Here is a 21,550-nt window from a genome sequence, read left to right on the forward strand (position 1 = left end):
ATTGCGCAGCCCGAACTGCATGCAAGCGTGTCAGCGCGTCCCGAACGACAACCGCACACGCAGCCTGGGCTTCCCCCATCGAGCCATCTTGGACTTCTGCTCTTCTGTGCCCCCTACTTTCCTGGTCGTTCACAGCGGCGGCGGCGGCCACAACCGGCACCCAAAAGAGAAGCAGGTATCCCTCTCCCTTCAGGGCACCTCGCCATGTCACCCTCGCTCCACAGAGTCACAGCCCCCACTGACCTGTCTTTTAGCTGCACATGCGCCGTTTGAGGGCAAGCCAACAAAGCAGGTCACACTTCAACCCACTGGTGTCCCCACCTACTGCTCAAGAGCAGCTGACCCTGTGACATCTCTAACGGCTTGACTTTTCTGGTATGGCAACTGCTGTCGTCATCGTGTTCACCTGTATGAGCCAGCTTGTTTGCAAAACGTTGCGCTTTGCTGACAAGCTTATGGTGGAGGAAGATATCCTGATGCCTGTGCTGTTCCTGTTTGAAGAGGCCACTGAACTATTCTGATGCACGTATGGCCTTGCAGATAGAACAATTGCTTATTTTCTAGCATCAACACTGCATAAATAAAAACCGTGCAAAACTACCTAGGGGTAAACATTGTTAGAGACACCTTCTGGCTATGACATTTTACAGGATAAACACGCCCACCTCCGTTTGACTTGCACAGGCTTAGGGCAAACCTGCTATTGCTGCTGGGGTTTGCCAACACATTGATGGCCCAGGGTCAGTTTTTTTTGTACAGAAATACCTCCAGCTCAGCTCAGGTACATTTTAGGCAGGTCAGTGGAAATGCCTCCGGCTAACCTCCGCTAGAGCTGATCAACACCTGCGGTGAGTCAGTGGAAACAATGCCCAAGCATAACAGCAAATTCCAATTGCAGAGAACAGTATGACCTCACAAACCCTGAAAGCACAGCTGCGCCCCGGTCTAATTTCAAAAGGTAAAACGCATCGGGCTCGGGGCTCACAAACGCACGGGCTGAATAGACACATGGTGCATCTGGCCTTGTGTCACACTTACTATACGCAGGTAAGGCCTTCAGCTTAACATGGGAATAAAGGTAGAGAGAACACCGCAGTTCATTAAAACCAGTCGGAGAAAATGCAACAGTGCATTGAGCCAGGATCATAAACACACATGTGGAGGAGATTAAGGGAAGAATGGCTTATCTTAATTAAAGCCAGCTTGCATAAAGTGCCTTATATCGGCTTGGCATAAGAATGACATGAAGGATATAACGTCACGTAATTTTCCTTTTTATATTTTCATAAAAGCTAGTTCCTTCAGCTTTCCTTTCAGTGTTCAGTAATTTGGGGTTGTTTCTCTTGTGGGGGGAGGCGCTTCTCACCAGCAGATGGGGATAACTGTTGAAAGGGCACTGTACTGTTGTCTCTGCAATTATGGTGATGAGTGCAAAGTTTCCGTCAGGAGTGTTGCCTTTCTTCCAGAAGGTCGTCGCCGAATTCAGAGACAGCTGGACTGGAACCTCGCCAGCAGAATCGTCCCTGCGGACTGCACTGCGGCAGTTCTGAAAGTATGTTACTGTACCTGCTGACTTTTTTGTCTTTTTTTACTTCCTCTTCCGCTACCCACAGTTAATTTTCACACCACAGCCCAGGAGTGAGGCGTTCGTTTTCCTGTGTCCCTAGGCCCTACCTCCTTCCGTAGCTCTGCTCGAGCCACTGGCGGACGTCCCTCAGGTTGTAGAAGAAGGGTCCCTTCCCGCCCAGGTAGGCGATCTTCCTCTTCTGGACGATGCAGACCCGCTCGAAGGACACGCCGTAGGCGGCGTTGGCGTTGTTGTCCATGCAGTCCGTCACCAGCTGGCACTGCGGGGGCATGGAGAAGTGTTCCAGGAGCCTCTGGGCAGCCAGAACCCGCTCCTCCAGGCTGCGGTGCTGCCTCACCTGGAAGGGGCGGGGCCCACTGGCGGGGGGTGCCGCCCAGCCGTCCGAGGGGTGGGCCTCGTCCACGTACACCAGCAGGAAGTCGGCCACGTCAGAGAACTCCTCCACCAGCCGCCGGAAGGCAGGCAGCTGGCTGAGGAATGGGGGTCAGGTGGCCGAGCCGAAGTTGACTACCAAGGGCCGGCCGGAGGACTCGAAGTCCAGCAGGTGGCACTCGTCCCCAGCCTTACTCCGGCAGCTCTGCCTACTGGGGACCCTCACCAGCTTCGAGTTGGGGGCCTCCCCGCCAAGCTTCACCTACAAACAAAACGAAAGACCGAAGTTCAGCCCAACCCTGTCACCTTAACAGGAGAGCTAAGCTGGTATCACTGTAATTGAAGCAATTGCAGATACTCAAGTGTTGGTTTAAACTTCCTTCACTACCATTGTTTTGCCCCCATGGATCAGCAGGCTTAACCCAAACACACAAAAAGCACACACCTATATACACAGGCAGCCACACAGAGATAGAAATTTACACAGGCAAATAAGGACAGACACAAGCAAACACAGACACACAGTCATACTCTCTCACTCTCTCTCTCTCTCTCTCTCTCTCTCACACACACACACACACACACACACAAACCAAAGACACAGACATGCAATCACTCAGACACACACAAAAATAAATAACTATATGAAATATTTTCTCATTCTGCTTTTTTGTTCAGTTTCCATGCGTTGTATGGCCCATCTTTAAAAAGATTATTTTCATAAACAATAATCACATTAATTTAACAAACCAAAACCATTTTTGCCCAGACCCAATCTCTGGTTTATATTCCTTTTGAATAATAAACTTTGATCAATTTATTAACTGAATATTAATCTGTATTTAACATCCCTTGACAATCAGTGACAGCCAATGAAAGAAATGTACTATCTGTGTGTTTGTGCTACTTTAAACGTACAAGAAAGGGAGGTTATTCCACACATTTTGTTCATATTTCCCCGTTTTAGAAAAAACCAACTAGGGCGTGAAACAGGTAATTACTAATACAACAGAACAGACGTTATGGACAAGCCTTTGATTATATTTTTGTACACAACACCATTCCAAAGACGCATTACTTTAACCGTTATTGCAAACTCAGATTAGTAACAAGATTTATTAATTAAGGGCTCAGATGGAACGAAAGGGATCATACACGGGACCTGGGCTGAGAAACGCTGTCACCAACTACAGCTGCGTCACATTGCTATCATAAACAATAACGTTGTGTCACATTACAGTAACCAACAATGACGCCGTGGCCCATTTCTGTCATAATGAATAACGCTGAGTCACGTTATCGTCATACACAGCGCGGTGTCACATTCCTCTTAAGAATAAACTGGGTAATCCACAGTATTTGCAGCTAATACTAGAAACACCTCAAGCGTGTCAGATTACTATTGTGAGCAACACATTTAAACCGCTCCTGCATTAGACTAATAGTTTTGCCACAACTGCCGTCGGGATTAGCGTTTTGTTGTGTAAATCCTGTGTAAAAGCGTCCGCAAAGTCCGAGAAGTGCTTGTAGTGGTGCCACAATTATGAATATTATCAGTACTCGTGTCAACAGTAGTGGCATTATTGGCAGTGCAGCAACATACAGAGTTTTGCAGTCACAGAAACACACACGTGGTTGAAACTAACTCACAAACAGCAGATGTATTACTTGCACGTACGGTGAGTGGAAAAAAAGTTATGGACGGTGCATTATTACCTGCTTGTAGGCGTCCAGTAGGAAACTGTTCCATATGGAGCGCAACCCTGCTGAAGTCAACATGCGCTGCCACTCGCCACAGGCTGCAGACCCCGAGAAGCTCAGGAGTGACATCACACGCCTGAGGAGGACCACCGAGTCATAGAGCGCCAGGAACAGACAGTTAGAGAAGAACCCCGGCAAAATCTGCAAAGCGACCAGCATGCCCATTCTGTGCAGTGCGGGAAGACCGTCTGTCTGCCGTCGTGCTTCGTGTTTTTTGCCCATGTGCACCGTCTGCACACCCGCTCCGCTCAGGTACTACGTCTCCTGTACTTTCATTGATAACAAGTAAACTTGCAGCTGGACTGCCACTCGGAGCCCGCACTGTGCGCCGCTTTAAGCTCGGAGCTGTCTCCCCATAGCGTCTCTCATTTCCTCGCATTTCTTAAGTACTGCAAGCGTCAAGAGGTGGATTCAAACCCTGCACGCGACCCCAAGAGCCCCCCTTTCCCCCCCCCCTCCTAATTTTGCCACGCTATTTCTCAGCCGTAAACTATGTGAACCCGGAGCTTTTTCGTAGTAAAATCGTGCCGTCACCAGAAAGGCTTTTTTTTCCCCTCTCCGCGGTACACAGCGGGTGGCATGTAAACAAGTCAGCGAACAGCACCTATTGTCTCAGATCGGGTCATTTGGAAGCCAGTTGTTGTAATGCCTAAATGGTGCACGTGCTCACTTTTTAAGAGGGCTGGAGTGACGTTAAGATGACGCAGGAATTAAAGTCCCCTTTCATTTGGGCTTTGTGACAGTTAATGAACAGCTGACGTATACAGTGTTGGATCCCTTTCCCATCTGAAAGGCCTTGAAGTTTCTCCCCTGACTTGTCCTAAAGAGTCGATACTACGTTGGTCGCTGATTGCTGGAATATGTTGCTGCGCATTGAACTGATCCAAGTCAATTCAAAACACTCCAATATACATACCTTATGCGATACACACTTCATTTTATTGTATCTGGGAAATGAATGTGTATCTGTTTCTTGTAATTGCTTATCTTAATAAATCGTCATAACTTTTAGATAAACAACAATTATGCAGGCAACTTTATACAATATGATTGCCTAATATTATTTGTCGGATTTGTAGCAGTGCTACTACTACAGTTAATAATAATTATTATGATGATGATGATAATGATAATAATATTTACGATCTTTTGGACATTTCACTTTAATTTGCAGAACTGTTTTAAGGCGTAAGCAAAATATTCTATTTAACAACCACAACATCCGTTTGTTTTGACACCTAGTCATTGACGATGATCTGCCACGTTTTTTTTCCAGGAGCGCAAAAAGCGTCTTGGAAAGACATGCCATTACACGTCGTGTAGAGTTTGGCAGCATGCAGGAACAGTTTAACTTGCAGGATGCTCGACCCAGAGCATATTTAAGGCGTGGTGCAGGGTCAAATCAGTGCGTCTGGAGAAGACTACCTTCTGGGTTAGCAACTGCGTCGCCGTGATGTTGCAACACCTGGGGTGGGTGTTTGGTGCCCGAGGAATTCAGCAGTTGAAATACGAGGCATTTAACTTTGACTCAGATCCGAAACTATTCTTACTGACCGAGGGTACATTTTTTACCATCTCTGGATTTTCTGAAAGTAATAAATCTACATATTTTCCAGTTCTTGGTAATTCCAGGGACTGCAGCAAAATCATTTCGAGGGAAAGGGGCTGGGCTTCATACTTCACCCTTACACCAAGAGAAATGCAAGTTCTGATTCCCAGGGTGGGGCACTGGCTTTCTCTTGTTTTGCCATTGAACAAGATGCTTCACTTGAATCGTTTAATTAAATAGCCAGCTGTGTGACCGGACAATATTTTACAATATATGTTGTAAAACCTGTCCATATTTACAAAGTAAATGAATACTGCAGTGTATAAATGCAACATTGCAAGAGTGGGTTCAGGTCTATTGTGTAGTGAGGAGCTGAATTTGTGCAGTACCCCTCACAACAGCACCAGTATGGAGAACTGGTTGTAATGAGTAGTGAGGCAGTGTTGAACACTGAGGTTATACAGAGTATGCAGGCAGTAGTGAGGCACTGAGGCATTAGTGAAGCGGTGTTAATTCCTGAGGCACTAGTAAGGTGTTGTTTCTTACTGAAGCACTGGTGAGTATTTATTACTAAGGCAGTTGTGAGGTGGTATTTATTAATGAGGCAGTGCAAAGTTGTGAGCAAGCCTAGAGCAATCTGGCATTGAGATCTTGCAGCCTGTTTCTGTGGTCACCAAAAGGCTGCATTGCTGTCCCTCTTGTGTCATTGGTGAAAAGTAAGTTGAAATTAAATCTTTAGCTGTCTTTCGTAGCACAGATACGAGGGAAAAAATCTGATTATGTCGTACTTCTGATCACCTCATCTGCCAGATGGACTACACTTCCATCTGTATGCCATATAGGCTTGCAGGAATGAATAGGGGCAGCTGTTAGAACACAGCTAAGTGGTAGGGAAAATAGCTTAGGGTGGAGGAAGTCTGCAGGTCACAGATGGACGTTTAAAATGCTTCCCTCCTAAGGAACATCTTAAGCCCCAGCCTCTCAAAGAAACCTGATGTTTTCTATTCATCACTGCATGAATGGAGCTCAGGCCTGCAGACAAAGACCACAGTGCTGCTGGAATTGTTCACTTCTGAAGTGCGGAAGGCGGCGTTTCAGCTTACAGAACGAACCGCTCCGATAACAGTTGAGTGGCCTCTGGTTTAACAAGGCTGTGAGAATGAACATTGTGGTCATTTGGATGTGCTCATGACTTAAACAATATTTTGTCGTTTGTAACAGAACTTTGGCACCTGCACTCTGCAAACCTGTGTTGTACCTCCAGCTGGGATAGTGTTTCCGAGAGTGGCAAGATGTAAATGGGGATTCAAAAGTCTCCCAAAACCACTGCACTTACACCAAAAAGTGGGGTCTTCCACAAGCAACTAAAGGCTCTGTTATAGACTGGAGGCTATGTTGGCTATAGCCCTGTTTGATTTTCCCTGTGGTTACAGATGGGGGCCTGGGTTAGCAATAGCCTTTTTCACATTCATCTGCTACAGGCTGTCATGTCTGGTTATATAATTTTTTAATGGTTGGTATTTGAACAGACATAAAACTTGTCGAATGACTTCGACATGTTTACCACCCCACCATCAGTCTTGCATCTTACAACTTCTGTGGTGAACATGAACATCAAACAGCTGTTCACAGTGGAGGAAAACAGAGAAATCAAAGACTGGACTCTGCCTGCTTGGCTGGAAGTACCGCCCCCGTCCTCTTTCTCCTCCAATTAGCTGCAGTCATTCTGACATGCATAAGGAAACCTCTCGTAACACCGAGTACATTAAATTTGAACAGCAGAACATGGGGCAATCCCATCTTAACTTATTTTATCTTACCTTACCATTAAAAAACAGCTTCAGATTTCACACCCTGTGAAAAGTGAGAAGAGCTGTTCTCATGCCTTGTACGCTCATTACAATCTGAGCTCCAATTTGGGTTTTTTAATCGCCCTTGCAAGTTTGCCACCATCTTTGATGATATCTGGCATGTGCGCACTTAAATCATGTCCCAGATTAACACTTTAAATTGCGCAGTGTGTCACCTCCCAGGAATGACGATAATTGCTTTCAAGCACTTTACAAGATGAGAGTGGATATCCAGCATTTTTACTGATTCCTGTTCGTATTTGAGTTTCATTAGCAGTGATGGTCTGCCAATAGCCTGTGGAAAAATAGCATATTACATTATTAAATAGTTAACAAAAAACAACTGTTTTATGCATGCTAATAGAATTTCCTGTAGAACCACAGAAGAAAAAGCAGTGAGACAGCCCTGGTATAAGATAGAAGCAAAAATTGCCAGCAACAAGAATACATTCCAGACAGAAACAGATGAGTTATTCATTGAACTCTGGCAAGAGTACAAAAAGTTGCTGGTTCACTTCCTTGGTACAGTATAGCACTGCTGTTGTACCTTTTGGTAAAGTACATCATATGAATTGCCTCAGTAAACATCCAGCCATGGATATCAATACATGGATAAAGTAAAATTTGTAAGTTCTGGATAGGCGTGCTTACAAAGCAAAATGTAGTGTAATGTAATGGAGAGAAGGAGCCAAGTAGCCTGATAATAGCAGCTGGTGACCTATGTATGTCCTAAAGCTATAAGTGCCTTATAGGGCAGCTACGGCTACTATCAAGCTACTTGGCTCCTTCCCAATTCCCAACTCCTTCCCTGTTCTGCAGTAGCCTACTTGAAATGTGTGTCAAGGTCTCTTGCAGGCAATTTCACCCCACCTGTGGAATGGCTCACCACAACACCCTCTGCACTCACACAGCAACGATGAATCGGAGTAAACATGATCCTCCGATACACTCACATTCACCCAATATCCATTCTCATCCTACAGCTCCCACAGTTCACCACAGCGGGCAAAAAGACAAATGGAGAGACACATCCTCCACTGACATCTGAGTGATTCATAGGCCCCTTACAAGTCAGTAGAAGGCGGTATTGAGTGGTGCAATAAGGGAATCCTGACCAACGTAACCTACCCTGCCTTGGTGGAATGGATGTACTTGTTGACTCCTGGTCATTGTTGGCTACTGACACAATGGACAGTTTTCTAAGGATCTTGCTTATGTGTACCAGGTTTTAATGTGTGATCAAAGCAATATCGGTGCATTCGGACACCTGAGTTGGTACACATTTGGCTTTCAGACTTGGCCTTCGAATGGAACGGAAAGGGATCAGACTGGCATTTGTTTCTTTGGGCAAACAGCTCTTGGGATATTAGAAGATCATTCAACTGTTGGCTTAGGTACCCACATGCTGCTGGCTGAAGGAATGCCATGTGATAGGTCAATTCAATCACTGGCTCAGAAACCTGCTTGTTATAGGCTCAGGAAACCACCAGTTCAGAAACTCGCTGACTTGTAATAGGTCCAGGTACTAACAAGCAATAGGTTGTGCTATTCATCTTGACCTGGCTAAGAGGAACAATCCACACAGCATCAGTAAGAATTTTATAAAAGGTGCTTTCAAGTGCTGACCTTGGATCAGTTTCTGCTTTTTTTTTTAGGATCAGGACTTTGACAAACCTCCGACTCCTGAGGGTGACCAAAGCTACACAGCTGCAGGCTGAATACAAATAAATTCAAGGATTTTTGAAAGGCAAGTAGTGTGACACTGCTTCAAATTTAACATCATATTAATAACCTGCAAATGAGCTACCAGACAATTACATTAACTCTGGGGGAAGTGCACACAGTACAGCATTATAAAAAATTAGGTCAGCTTTGTATTGTATTCCCTTTCTTAAGGGAAGAACATAAACATAAGAAGGTGCATTGGAAAGGTGGATGAGTACTACGCACCGTTAGCACTTCTAAAAAAGTTGGCTAAAATGATAGCTCTTCCCTGAACCTACCACAGAGAGTGAGGCGTATTTCATCAACAGCTGGTGATGCCCCTTCGTAATCTTCATCACTGAAACACACAATCTCACTCATCTCCCGTTACCCCATCAGACCAAAGAAAAACTAAGCTCCAGTTAATGCCAGGGGTGGTGATTACTATCATTTGTAACAGAACAAGGAGCTGATGGACCTCAATGACAAAGCAGTAATTAAAGAAACACAGCGTCCACAGACCACGTCCATTAAGCCTTGAACTGAGAGACCGATTCCTCCGGACTACCAATTACGTAACCGCCTTTGCATCTAATTTTGCTGTCATTTTTCTTTGTGAAGGGGAAGAGAGAAAAATAGAGGGATGTTTAAACCATAAAAAAGCCATCCACATAAAAAGACACAAGGGTGGATTTATCTGATTTATTTGCTTTGATAGTTTCTATCAATAACTGGAAAAAACACAGTGCATATGAAAATACTGTACATTTATAATATGTAGATAAATGGCACAGGGCACATCTGCAGGCTAATTTTGGTCTTGGTGATCTCTGTGGAAGAAGTGAAGTCACACAGGTGTGAATTATTCAGGGGTGTGAGTTACAGTGTCCCACGCCCCTGGAAAACAAGGCCTCTTCCTCCACAGTCATTTACCTTCCAGTGACACTGCACAAGGGAACCTGATTGCTTCATCTTCTCCCCATCAAAGCAGCAAGTGTGACCTGTTTCGTCCCATATGAAACCAGTTTTTCCCTGTAGGTTTGGTGTGGTGTTCAGGCCCCCCCCCTGCCCCCTCCCTCAAAGTTGGAACAGGTGGCCTCCAAAGCTGTGGTGACCTGTCAGCAGAAACCAAGGGAGCCAGAGAGCTTGCCTTTAAACCTATAATCATCCTGGACCAGTTCCATTGTTTTTCATAATTACAACTCCAGGATCACCTGACGGCAGTTAATTACTTTTTGTTTTACCTTAATTGTGTTTAATGTAGCATTGCCGTTCCCTTGCACACTTCACATCAATTATTAATTCACTATAAAAAGAAGATTGGGTTACATTAAATCATTTTGATTTGATGGAAATGATGGTGGATTGGTTTTAATTAAATATTGCAACAGCTAGCAAATATAATTTCATGTAAAGAGCACAAAGGTAAAGCTATCAGAAGCAATCGAGTAAAACTCAAACAACTGTGATCCTTAATTTACACTGGTGCTTGTTACTATTAAATTAGAAACAGGTTTAGGATGGTTATTAAATAAAGGTAAGTCTTCTGCCACCCCCACTGTGAAGCACCGTTTCTCCATCTAAAAACATGTACATATATGAATATATGGAAATGTACACATATGTAATTCATATAATTGGTGACTGATGTTTGGCTTTTCCAAACTGTTAACCGAAACACAAAAACGTAGCATTTGAGAATATTTTTTAGTAAACTGAGAAACGAGTTTGCGCACACGTTTGTCCCACTTAGATATCTCAAATAAGCGCTTTTCAACCTCCTGCTAGCACTTACTTCAGTAGCCAAACATGCAACTGACAGCCTTTGCAAAGTGCAAACCATGAAGCAGAAAAAAAAGACTGACAAAATACTTAAAATAATTTAGCACATTTTAACAGATCGTTTGACCTTTACATTCAGTCTTGTGCTTTCCTTGTGATTATGTACAAATATAATAAAAACATAACAACAGGTATACATTTGTACTTCTACATAGAAATCTGAATCAGTCACTATACTCATTTGAATGACAGCAGAAATCAATTACATTTTAGAGCAACTATAGCTTTAGATTAACATATGAGCACACTGTTAATCGTCTTGTCTGCAGCTCAAACTGTAACACTTTGGCACATTACTATAAAATGTATGCAGTATAAAACTATATATGCAGAAAAAAGGCACCACAGCTAGAATTACTTTTCTGGGGAATGCAGATGACAAACTGTCTATACGATGGGATAGGGATTTTTTTGCTTCTTCTTTTTTTTTTTTTTTTTGCAAATCCACATGATCAGTTAGTGCATATCTCATTCATATGTAAACAATGTGTTTATAACAGTGTTGTATAAAAAATGTGAACTTAAACGTCAGTGGTGAAATATACAAGGCACTCTAATAACCCTTTTCCACTATTGTGCCAGGCTGAAAATTCATAGAAAGTCTCAACACCCATGTGTCCACTGTCAGGTGGCTCCGATTAAAAGGAGCCAGCAGTTTAACCGGGACCAAGACCACTGGCGCAACTGGCAGAGAACAGATCAGGTAGATAGGACTTAGCTGATGACAAACACATACATTTAGCATATTCGCATCTTCATATGCTGCTCCTACTAATATTTGTGTGTAAATATGCGAAAAGAATGAAATCCTCCAGTCACGTTTTTGCTGTAAAAATCATCACTGATCTCACACTGTAACATCCGGAATGGGAGAGTCCATGTCCCCACCTCCAATAATGTGACCCCATCAGGGTGGATTATGTGCTTTGGAGGGAGAATCAAATGTCCACCCTCATCCTCCAATTGGCTGCCCTCAAACACAAAGGAAAATGAACAGGCCAATAGAATTCCCCCCCCAACTTCTTTGTGCATCTTTACGGCAATCCACGCACTGAAGTGCTCTACCCAATGCTATGATGGTACGCCTGCCGAAGTGCGATTGCAGGGAAATGTTTCTTAGCACCTCCTGTTTATACTGCTTTCTGCAGTGCCTCGCTAGGTTTTCAGAAGGAGGCAGGCATTCCCTTCGGTAGTAACTCTTCCCAGGCCCTACTCCTCGGTCCTCTGATGGAGGTGCAATCCTAAACTTTCTGCGGTTCCTGGCCTGGCTCATAGGCACATTCCCCCCCAAAAATGGACACAGGGCTCACCGCTCACCTCAGAGACGCCGGGCCACCCCGCGGCACGCCAGTGGAAAAGGGATATTACATGATTCTAGAACCTATACTTTGGGAGGTTCTTTTTCACAGACTAAAGATATTTACCCAGGTTTACCGTAAACACAGAAAGCAATTTCAGCTTGTGTACAGTACATTGTGTACATTGTGTGTTGTGTGCAAACATCTTATTAGGAGATGTCTCAAATAACTGCCGTAAGCACAGATTACCAACCTCCAACTGCTGAGACAAAGCTATACTGTTTGATCATAGTTTTAAGTTTCCCTTTGAGGTAGTTGTTGCAAACAGCTTCAGGGTGCAGGGTTTTAACCCACTGCAGAGAGGATGGAATACAATGTTAGATGTGCAGGGGATGGTGGTGTATTTCTGTATGGTTAAAAATATAACTGACCACAGTGAATTGGACTGTGTGCTCCTGGGTCAGATTTTGCACTGTAGACTGGATTGTGTGTCCTGGGTCACATTTTGCACTGTGGACATGGACTGTGTGTCCTGGGTCTCATTTTGCACTGGGGACTAGACTACGTGTTACTGTCTTAGGGCTGAGATTTTGTGCTGTTTACAGGTGAACTGTGATCTTCGTGGAGACTGCTGTCGAAGTCCGGAGAGCTCATGCGTTTGTGCGGCGCTGTGGAGAGGAGGAAGACATGTGCTGCTCACGTGCTGGAGAGTAATCGAAACTTCCCACAAAAAATACAATGATCACATGTGCTTACTGTGAACTAGCCATGTAACCCCGATGTAGTAATTAGCATTCACAATTGGCTCCTGCCCTCCTCTGTATTTTAAAACATCTTCTTACAAATGAATTCCCTATGGTGAGATCAATTAGAATAGCTACTTATATACACAAACATTACTGTTTATTAAAATTAACTCTCTATTGTGTGTGACTGTTCATTAGGTGTTTCTCACAGGTAGTACAGCATACAGTAATCAGAGGCAATTTAAGTGTAGGACTACAGTACCCAGAATTCAGTAGTAATGTTATTGTGTGGGACTACAGTACCCAGAGGCCTACAACACTACAACACTATAGGACTAAAGTGACTAAATGTCAGATCCAGAATTATTCTGCAGGATACCCAGAAGTTAATAGTAGTGTTATAGAGCAGGACCACAGTACCCCAGGGGCCACCAATACTCACAGGCACTATCAGTGAGCAAGGAGCTAGACAGGAAGCTGGTCTGACCCCGGATGGAGGAGGAGAGGGCGGCCAGGCGAATGCTGCGGGATGCGGCGTCCATCTTCTCGTCCTGCAAGTGGTCACATCCCAGACACACACACTAGCGTTAGGCCAAGACGTCCTGAATTGACCCATTTACCCACAAACCTTTTCACTGCTTTCCAAGCACAATCACTCCAAATTACCCCAGTGACAACGGGGGGATTCTTCTGGTAATTCAGAGTCTCTGGGAAACTGCATAAGAGAGGGGGGGCCGTGTGTATGACCTGCCTCTGGAATGTTTCGAATGATTCGAGGGTCCTGTGTTAGCGCTCTGTCACAGAGCCATATTTAGGTCAGTGTAATTAGGCCAGGCGGAAAGGCTCACACTTCCACAAGGCCTCTGCATGGCAGTGGGCCTGGGACTAGTCATGAATGGAATCACCACCCACCGATCAAACACGCTAGCCATCAGGCTGACACGGGCACTTCACAGGAGTGCATTACGTCAGCGCTGGGGAAGTGATATCATTTCGGCTGGCGGGGGGGGGGGGGGGGGAATTATACCCCCTCCCCATCTACGATTACTCATGGCCATTAAAGACAAAACCGCTCTAACGGGGTTGTTGGTGATTTGTCATTTGTCAAAAACCTGCACACGCTCACACACACCCACCAGCACAGCCTCCCCTCCGCCAGAGCCTCAAAACACACATAACCACACGATCCTCGGGAAAGGCTCTCGCCTTAACGGGGTTTACCTCGAATGCACCCTGCGCTTGACGGACCTGACCTCAGGAGTCAGGTGTCTGAACTCGCGACCCGAGGTTATTTTTGCCTTTAGTGGCGTCTGAATTATTCAGCCCGACGTAAACACCGGGACACAAAGCCCGCTGTGCGGAGACACAAAAGGCAGGGAAGCTGAATCGGGCCGTGTGACGGGGGGCCGGAATGCGGCACCGGGAACCCGGCTGAAAGACAACCGGGCCAACGACAGCGAGTGTTTACCGGTTGTCTAGACTACTTAAGACGGCAAACAAAAGGCCCCGCACTTCCAAGAAGGGGAAAAACAGAGATGGAAAACATTCCACACGCATTACGTGCGATAGCACCCCCCACCCACCCATCACGGCTTGCTCGTTAGGGTTCTTTCAGCAATAACTGCTGAAACGACAACCGGCAGATTACATGACTGGGGAGGGGTGCTGTCATCAGTCAGACATGCGGTCGCGGCACGCCAAGGCTTTTTGCAATTGGCCATACTGCTGCCTTCCCGCACGCAAATGTCATCGAGCTGAGGGGAGGGGGCTCGTACCCTGTACTCCTGGATTCTTCTCTTGGACTCCTCCAGCTGGTGCTGCAGGTCGCCCACGATCTCCCTGTATCGGGCGTAGCGCTGCTCCACCATCTCTCTCTGCCGCTGAGACTCCTGCGAAGACGGGCACGGGAAGCCCCAAGTCAGGGAGGCCGATCGATTCAAGGAAATGGCTCATGTATAAAGTCAGTCCTTTTGAGTGTCTGCAGGCCCTTCTCCTTGAAATTGGCTGCAAAACACTTTGGACTGCATTATTGACAGAAAACCTCACTTATTCACTGTACTTTGCATTTTACATTTGGAACATTTCTGCCCTGTGCGCTATATTGCACACTTGTTTATTTCCTCTGTAGGTTACCCCAGCTAAAGTCGCCACTGAAAGTTTCCTATCAACAAATACATAAATAGGTAAACAGTGTGAATGCATGTTTGTGTTTTTTTAAACGGCTTCAGTTCCCTCACCTCCAGGTCCTTGAAGTTCTCCATCAGGCTCAGCTTCTCAGGGACGGACTCCAGGTGATTCAGCGCTAGCCTGGTGCTCTGGGCGGGAGTCACAAAAGAGGCCACACGTGTCAGTGTCCCCCAAAGAGGCACAGCACGGCCGCGAGGTAGAGGAGAGCCTCGGAGCCGCCGCTCACCCTGCAGGCGTCACCACGGTGAGCAGGGCCGCTTTTAACTGATGGGGTTTACTCTGAAGGCCACAGGCTTTCGACAGTTAATCTGATTTGAGGCAGTGAGCCGTGTTGCATAATTGTGACAGCAGGAGGGAATGAGAAATAGCTCTCATTTCTGGTGGGCCTCATAAAATACTGTAAAGTCAATACCAACTTTCAATACTCTGAACAAACAGCTTAGGCCTTACTGAAGTGTTCTATTACACTCTGAGTGTATGTGTGTGTGTGTATTTATCCTTTTTGTACTAGGTCTTATCTGTTTGGTCCTTGTTGCAAATGATATTTAATGTCAGCTGTCAGTTCTGCCGAACAACTACCAATTTACCAATGAAAAAACGTGACGGCTTAAATCTGCTCTCTGAGGTCAAACTCATGAACACTTACTGACACATTCTGAGACAAAAGGATGCCCCCCTCCCCCACCGCAGTTTGGACAAAATTCATAGAAGCTTTAAGTGTCAAACTCAATTTCCAGGGCTCTGAAGCACAAAACTCACTGAGGCACAGAAAAGTCAATAAAGTATCTGCACCGTCTAAGCAGAGGCATGCATCTCTGCAGCATGAGACCTACTGTCTCACATAAAAGTATGACTTAATATTGGCTTCTAATTATGGAAAAAACAAACAGACTGTGGCTGATTTGAAGATCAATACTGCGTTAACACAACCGAATCAAAGGCGATGGTAACTTTCGACATAAAATCAGCATTTTACTGCGTTTCGACGACCTCTACGACACACTCAGGTCAACCCGTCTGATTGCAGGATCTTTCCTGGTCATTTTAAATACTGCAATGGCGCGCACCCAAAACTTTGTTCCCCTTCTTGCTGTGGCACATGATCTGAACCTAGAGTGCTGCTCAGGACTACAGTACCATGGGACCCGTGCTGAATCGTACGGACTGCACTCCTGCTGGACTGATTTAGGGAAACGCTGATCTGGGATCAGTTTTTCTTTTTAGTTTATAATGATTAAGGTTAGAATTGCAGCTGGGGAATCTGGCCCTGGCTCAGCACTTATGGGAGCTAGGAAAAAAGCTGAGCCTGGAGTTTTTTTTTGCTTTTTTTTTGGGGGGGGGGGGGGGTGGACAGATGACTGACACTGCATGTGCTATGCGTTTGACTGCAAGAAAATCTCTGCCGCGAATTAAATATTCGAGGAATGCAGAAGATTAACCGTGGAAGCACTTCTGCGGAGTCCGTATTCCAGGAACAGGGCGGATTAAGTGCGATGGCGGCGGCGTGGCACACAGGTTCAGGAGCTGCGCAGCTTATTCACGCTGTAACGCTGCTGTCAGACCTCCGAGCACGGCGCTCCCAAGATGAACTGCTTTAGGAAACATCCTGCTGTATCAACACATATCATGTCACACTGTAATCTGTGGACAAAGGGTCTGTGGTAAGCAAATAGTTTCCATTCATACCTGTCCCTCGTGTTTGCTGATATCTGCACTGCCTGCAGGGATTCTCCAAGGCTGCCAAAAGAAACCCCTGACATTAGAAGCGTGAATGGCATAGGCCTGCACATTCAATATTCTGTATTTCAGCAGCGGTCATAGCCACGAGCCAGGGCTCTATCACCAGGTGCACCCTTCTCCATCCACCTGTGCCCTCCTGCCGCAAAGAGCAGTGAGCCGTCTCTTCACCGAACCAATTCTTTGCTGGTGCACCTGCGCTTACTCGTATCATAAACAGTCGCTGTGTAAAAAACAAGCGTGAAACTGGGAGCACTGTTTCTGATGAGGTAACGCTGCACTCGATGGCCTTCCCCTGGCCCCGGCTGCACTGCATCACAGGGCAACCCATGACCAGCAGATGCGATTACTCGCTCATTTAAAGGCCAAAGACGCCGCGCGCTGCAGCGCCGTGGAGCGGCTCTCAGACGTACGCTCCGCTAGCGAAATCCCCGCGCGCACCTGCGTGTTCGATAAGACCCCGCGGCAGAAGCATGGAGCTGCCTGCCTGATGGGAATCAGGGCTGAAGATTCAATCAGCTAATCAGATTTCTCTATACGGTCTGGTTAAATGGGCAATAATTCCTCTTTGCTGTATGAAGCAGCCTTGTCGGCGCTGCAGACTGTTTGGACCCGGTCACCTGGGGCGATGCTCCTGAAAGTGGTGGTCGCGTACGTATAGCCGGCCTCGGAGAGGAGCTCGATCGGTAAGCGCCGCGCATCGGCCCAGCCACACTGCCAGCCCCGGGCTGTGAATGTGTCTGCCACGCTGTCGCCACAATGGGCGATTCAGCCTCAGCTTCCCCCGGAGCTCAGAGCGTGGAGGCCGGCCAGCTCCGCGCCGGGGGTTGTGAGGGGACTGGGGGGGCGAGGGAAAATTCGGGGCTGAAGCGAGCGTTTCTGGGAAGCGGACGGCGGTTCTTGGGAGGAGACAATGGACTTCTGGGAAGAGGAAACTGCTTCTGAGAGGAAATGGATTAGGGTGCATAATCCGCCCGCACACGAGAGCTGCGGGCACCGCTGCCAGGCCCGCCGCCGGCTCTGACGCAGACTGCATAATCTCACTCATGGAAGTTTCAGGAAGACTCTCCTCAACGTGTTACTGGGACCAGATAAGGAAACGGGCTCATGGAGGTTTTCAGTCTTACCATTTCCAGGTCCAATATTCGATCCTGTAAAGAGAAAAACATTTCAGTCACTGAAAATGAGAATGGAAAAAACACATTTTGCTCCAGGTTTGTTCGCTGCAGACTCAACAACAATTAGGAAGAGCTCAGCTGCATGTCCAGAGAGTTAAGTGAGGACCAGAAACGTTTAATGTTCCAGAGTGAGTGTGCGTGTGTGCAAGAGGATGAGTGAGTGTAAGCTTGTATATGTAAACTGTGTGCATGAATGTGTGAGCTTGCGTGGGTAATAGAGTGATTGATTGAGTGGGTGGGGGGAGGGGGGGTGTGAGTGAGTGTATGAATGAATCTGTGTATGAGAGCAAGTGATTGATTGTGTGAGCTGGTGTGTGTGAGCGAGTGATTGATTCAGGGTGTTTGTGTGTGTGTGTGTCTGTGTGTGTGTGAGGCGGTGTGTGCGGGCAGTTGATTGATTGAGAGCGTGTGACAGAATGAGGGTTTGCTAAACCTGCGTGAGGCCTGTCCAGTCTGAGCTTGTTATCTTCATCTCCGCAGCGCACCTGGGTGATACTCTAGCCCTGACATAATTACACTCGCATGTCTCCTGTGCCCTCCACACCCTCCACTCTGCTCATTAAAACTAGGGCCTCCGTCCCGAGGGACTCATCCATTATATGGCTGTAAGTGCATCTCCACAGATGTGCCAGCACAACACCCTGCAACAGCTTGCAAGGAGAAAACTTACACAAGCACACTGCAGTAGCCGAAAGCCTCACCGCCACTGACACAGTAAGAACAGTGAGAAGGGACGTGGAAAACAAAGGGGGGTGAGGGCTGACTACTTCCCTAAAATAACACAGATCTACCCACAATTCCCTGCCCCGCAGGACATGGCTAGACTAGACACCCCATCCTCCCGTGGGAGAAACAGAGGTGTGTATTGCTGGCAGGCTGCTACGTACAGTAGCTGCCTCCTATGGCCTTAAGGGATTGCCAGTTACAAAACCTTCGGTCCCCAAGCCATTTTCTTTTCATCTCAATTATCCTGCTTTATTTTTTTACTTGTATTGTCTTCTGGCATAATTTTTTACTTATGAAGAATAAACAGCAGTTCTAATCATATTATAGCTGTAAAGCTTTAAAGCATTATACATTTTCACTCTACATGTTTGCAATACGAATGTATTATAATAAAAATGAAGCTGAGAGAGAGACGGGCTGGGAGGGGAAATCTATGGTATGGTCTCTTCAGTCAGGACATACTCACCTGGAGAGTCCTCATCTCCTCGTCCTTCCTGCGTGACTTCTCCAACAGATCTGCAAAAAGACCACAGGTCTCAGTACAGCCAGCTGCAGTAAGAAAACGGCTCACACATCAGCCTGCTGCAGTAAGACCACATGTCACAGATCAAACTGCTGCAGTGAGACTCCAGGTCTCAGATCAGTCTCCTGTAAATAGCTGACAGGTTTGAGGTCAACCTGATCCAATGAGCTGACAGGCATGACATCATTCAATCCATCTTCTGAAAAAAGACCACAGGTCTGAGATCAGTCAGGCTTAAAGGGTACAGTCTCCTGCTGTCCTCACAGCGGGGGCGAACCAGAGAACCCTGCAAACAGGCAACATGTGGAGCCCTTCAGAGGAAGGACTGCTTGGTTTGTGAAGGCTCTTTGATCCAGCCCCTTTAGCTGCAGCGGAGCATCATGCTACCATGCCTTGAAAACAAAAGGACCACAAGGCGAGCACAGGTCTGTGCAAAGATGGGACCTACAATAGGTCAGTCAGACCGTGAGACCGCTACCATTATTAGGAACAGAGTTGGGATCGACATGACATTACATTATCTTACCCAGAGCGACTTACATAGGTTACAATTTTTATCTATTTATACAGCTGGAATAAAGTTCAGTTCTTTATTCCAGTTCCACTTTTCAATGCTTTACTGAAGCATTTCTGGGTCAAGCACCTTGCCCAAGGGTATAGCAGCAGTGTCCCAGTGGTGAGTCAAACCGGCAACCTTATGGTTACAAGCCCTGCTCCTATGCTACACTGCCGCCCATTTATGAATTGACTGGATCAATTCCATTTCAATCCTGTCAATTCAGCAAATGAACTGAAATTCAAATCATGAAATAAAAATGAATAAGAGGGACATTTTCAATTCATGAACTGAATTTCAATTCATTTCTTGAATTCACTAAATTGAAATGGTATTGACCCCAACTCTTTTATGGAACCCAACAAACAGCAGTTCTTATATCACGAGCAATCACCAGGTATGGTGTAAGGGAGCGGTAAGGAGCAGGGCTCATATCCCAAAGGTTGCTGGTTCAATTCCCAGGTGGGACACTGCTGTTGTACCGTCTGCTGCTGTACTGTTGAGCAAGGCACTTAAACCCAAATTGCTTAAATCTCCAGCTGTCATGCTGGGTGAGGGCGCACGCACGTCTCAGTGTGAAACAGGAGGGGAACGAACTGAACGTACCCGATCAAATGTGTACCAGACACCACGCCGCTCCCTTGCCGCCGAGCTATTATTGCAGAGCGGCTCTTTCTTCTCATTATATGGAATGGCGCTAATTACCTGGGGCCCCCTAATCGCTGGTCTCAACTGAGACAGAAAACATGATCCAGGTGTAGCGTGTGAACTTGGTTTTTTTTCCTGCGTTGTGTTTGTGCGACACGGCTGGCGCGCTGACTGCGGCTGACATCCGATCGTACCTCAGCTGGACGGACAGGGAAAAAAGCCTCCTCACCTGACACCTGGCCAGCGCTAGCCACACCCTGCAGCTCTAGACCTGGAGATCACTGGCCACACCTCCCAGCCTTAGACCTGAGGAATACTAGACACGCAGCCCTCTTATTCATAGCGACTTACAGGTGTTAAAATAGTGTCTATTTTTACAGCTAGACATTTACTGAGGGATTTATGGGTGAAATACCATGCCCAAGGGTACAACAGCATTGCCCTAGCTGGGACTTGAAGCAGCAACCTTTCAGTTACAAGCCCTGCTCCTAACCACTATGCTCTACTTTTGCCCTGCCCTGCCATGCCCCGCCCTGCCTCTGCACTAGCCACGCCCCTTGACCTGAGACCAACACGACACCGGTCACTCCCCTTTACCTTTAACAAGGAGGACATTAGCCCTGCCCCTGTAACTGTGATGTAACTGAAAATGTTATGTGGTGTTATGTTACACTATATCCACCCACCTCCATTCAGCTGACTGAACTTGTTAAACTCCACCAAGCATAATCCAAATTCCTAGAAACCTGGGTCTTTGAGTGCACTTAACTTCAGCAGGAATGTTCTCATGAATCACTGGTACCCATGCCAACTGTTTACTAGTTACCAGTGTTCCAGTGAAAGGACCTCCAATGTTCTGCTGATGTTCTGCCAAGAACTAAGGACCAGCCACTGTCCCTTTCCCTTAAGCACTACCCACTAGGGCTGGGTATCCTTTAAAATTTTTCGGTATCGGTGCCGATACTGGTACCTGGAATTCAGTGCCGGTACCAAAACGATACTTTTTTCGGTACCTCATTATGCTCGTTGTTGTTGTAAACAATTTTTTTCTACAATAACCAAAATTTTCATTTCATTTGACAAAATAAACCAGCACTCTTCAAAATATCCATAGTGCAAAGTATTTATTGTTCTCTTACTGAACAACTGTATGAAGAGCTTTTATAAATAATGAAATATGAAATGGACAAAATTATTTTACCATTTTATTATTCTACCAAACACAGGGGTTTACAGAATATTTTCAATCCATTTATAACAATAATGCCTAAGGTAGGTAGCTAAT

The 21,550-nt window shown here is 46.2% G+C and overlaps 1 protein-coding gene and 1 pseudogene across 1 annotated transcript in view; both read right to left on the reverse strand.

Moving 5' to 3' along the window:
* Positions 1-954: 954 nt before the first annotated feature.
* LOC118792139 lies at positions 955-4,132 on the reverse strand (annotated as a pseudogene).
* An 8,033-nt stretch (positions 4,133-12,165) lies between these two features.
* LOC118792271 (centrosomal protein of 128 kDa-like) overlaps positions 12,166-21,550 on the reverse strand; it is a 44,321-nt gene continuing 34,936 nt past the window's right edge. Inside the window, exons 19-24 of the mRNA XM_036550084.1 lie at positions 19,005-19,054; positions 17,762-17,785; positions 14,948-15,025; positions 14,486-14,599; positions 13,153-13,261; positions 12,166-12,632 (exon numbers count right to left, since the gene is read on the reverse strand). Of these exons, the coding sequence (XP_036405977.1) occupies positions 12,541-12,632; positions 13,153-13,261; positions 14,486-14,599; positions 14,948-15,025; positions 17,762-17,785; positions 19,005-19,054 (467 nt within the window). The 3' untranslated portion in view covers positions 12,166-12,540. The remainder of the gene's footprint in view (positions 12,633-13,152; positions 13,262-14,485; positions 14,600-14,947; positions 15,026-17,761; positions 17,786-19,004; positions 19,055-21,550) is intronic.

This window comes from Megalops cyprinoides, chromosome 17, assembly GCF_013368585.1.
Source record: "Megalops cyprinoides isolate fMegCyp1 chromosome 17, fMegCyp1.pri, whole genome shotgun sequence".
In the NCBI taxonomy this organism is placed as follows: Eukaryota; Metazoa; Chordata; class Actinopteri; order Elopiformes; family Megalopidae; genus Megalops; species Megalops cyprinoides.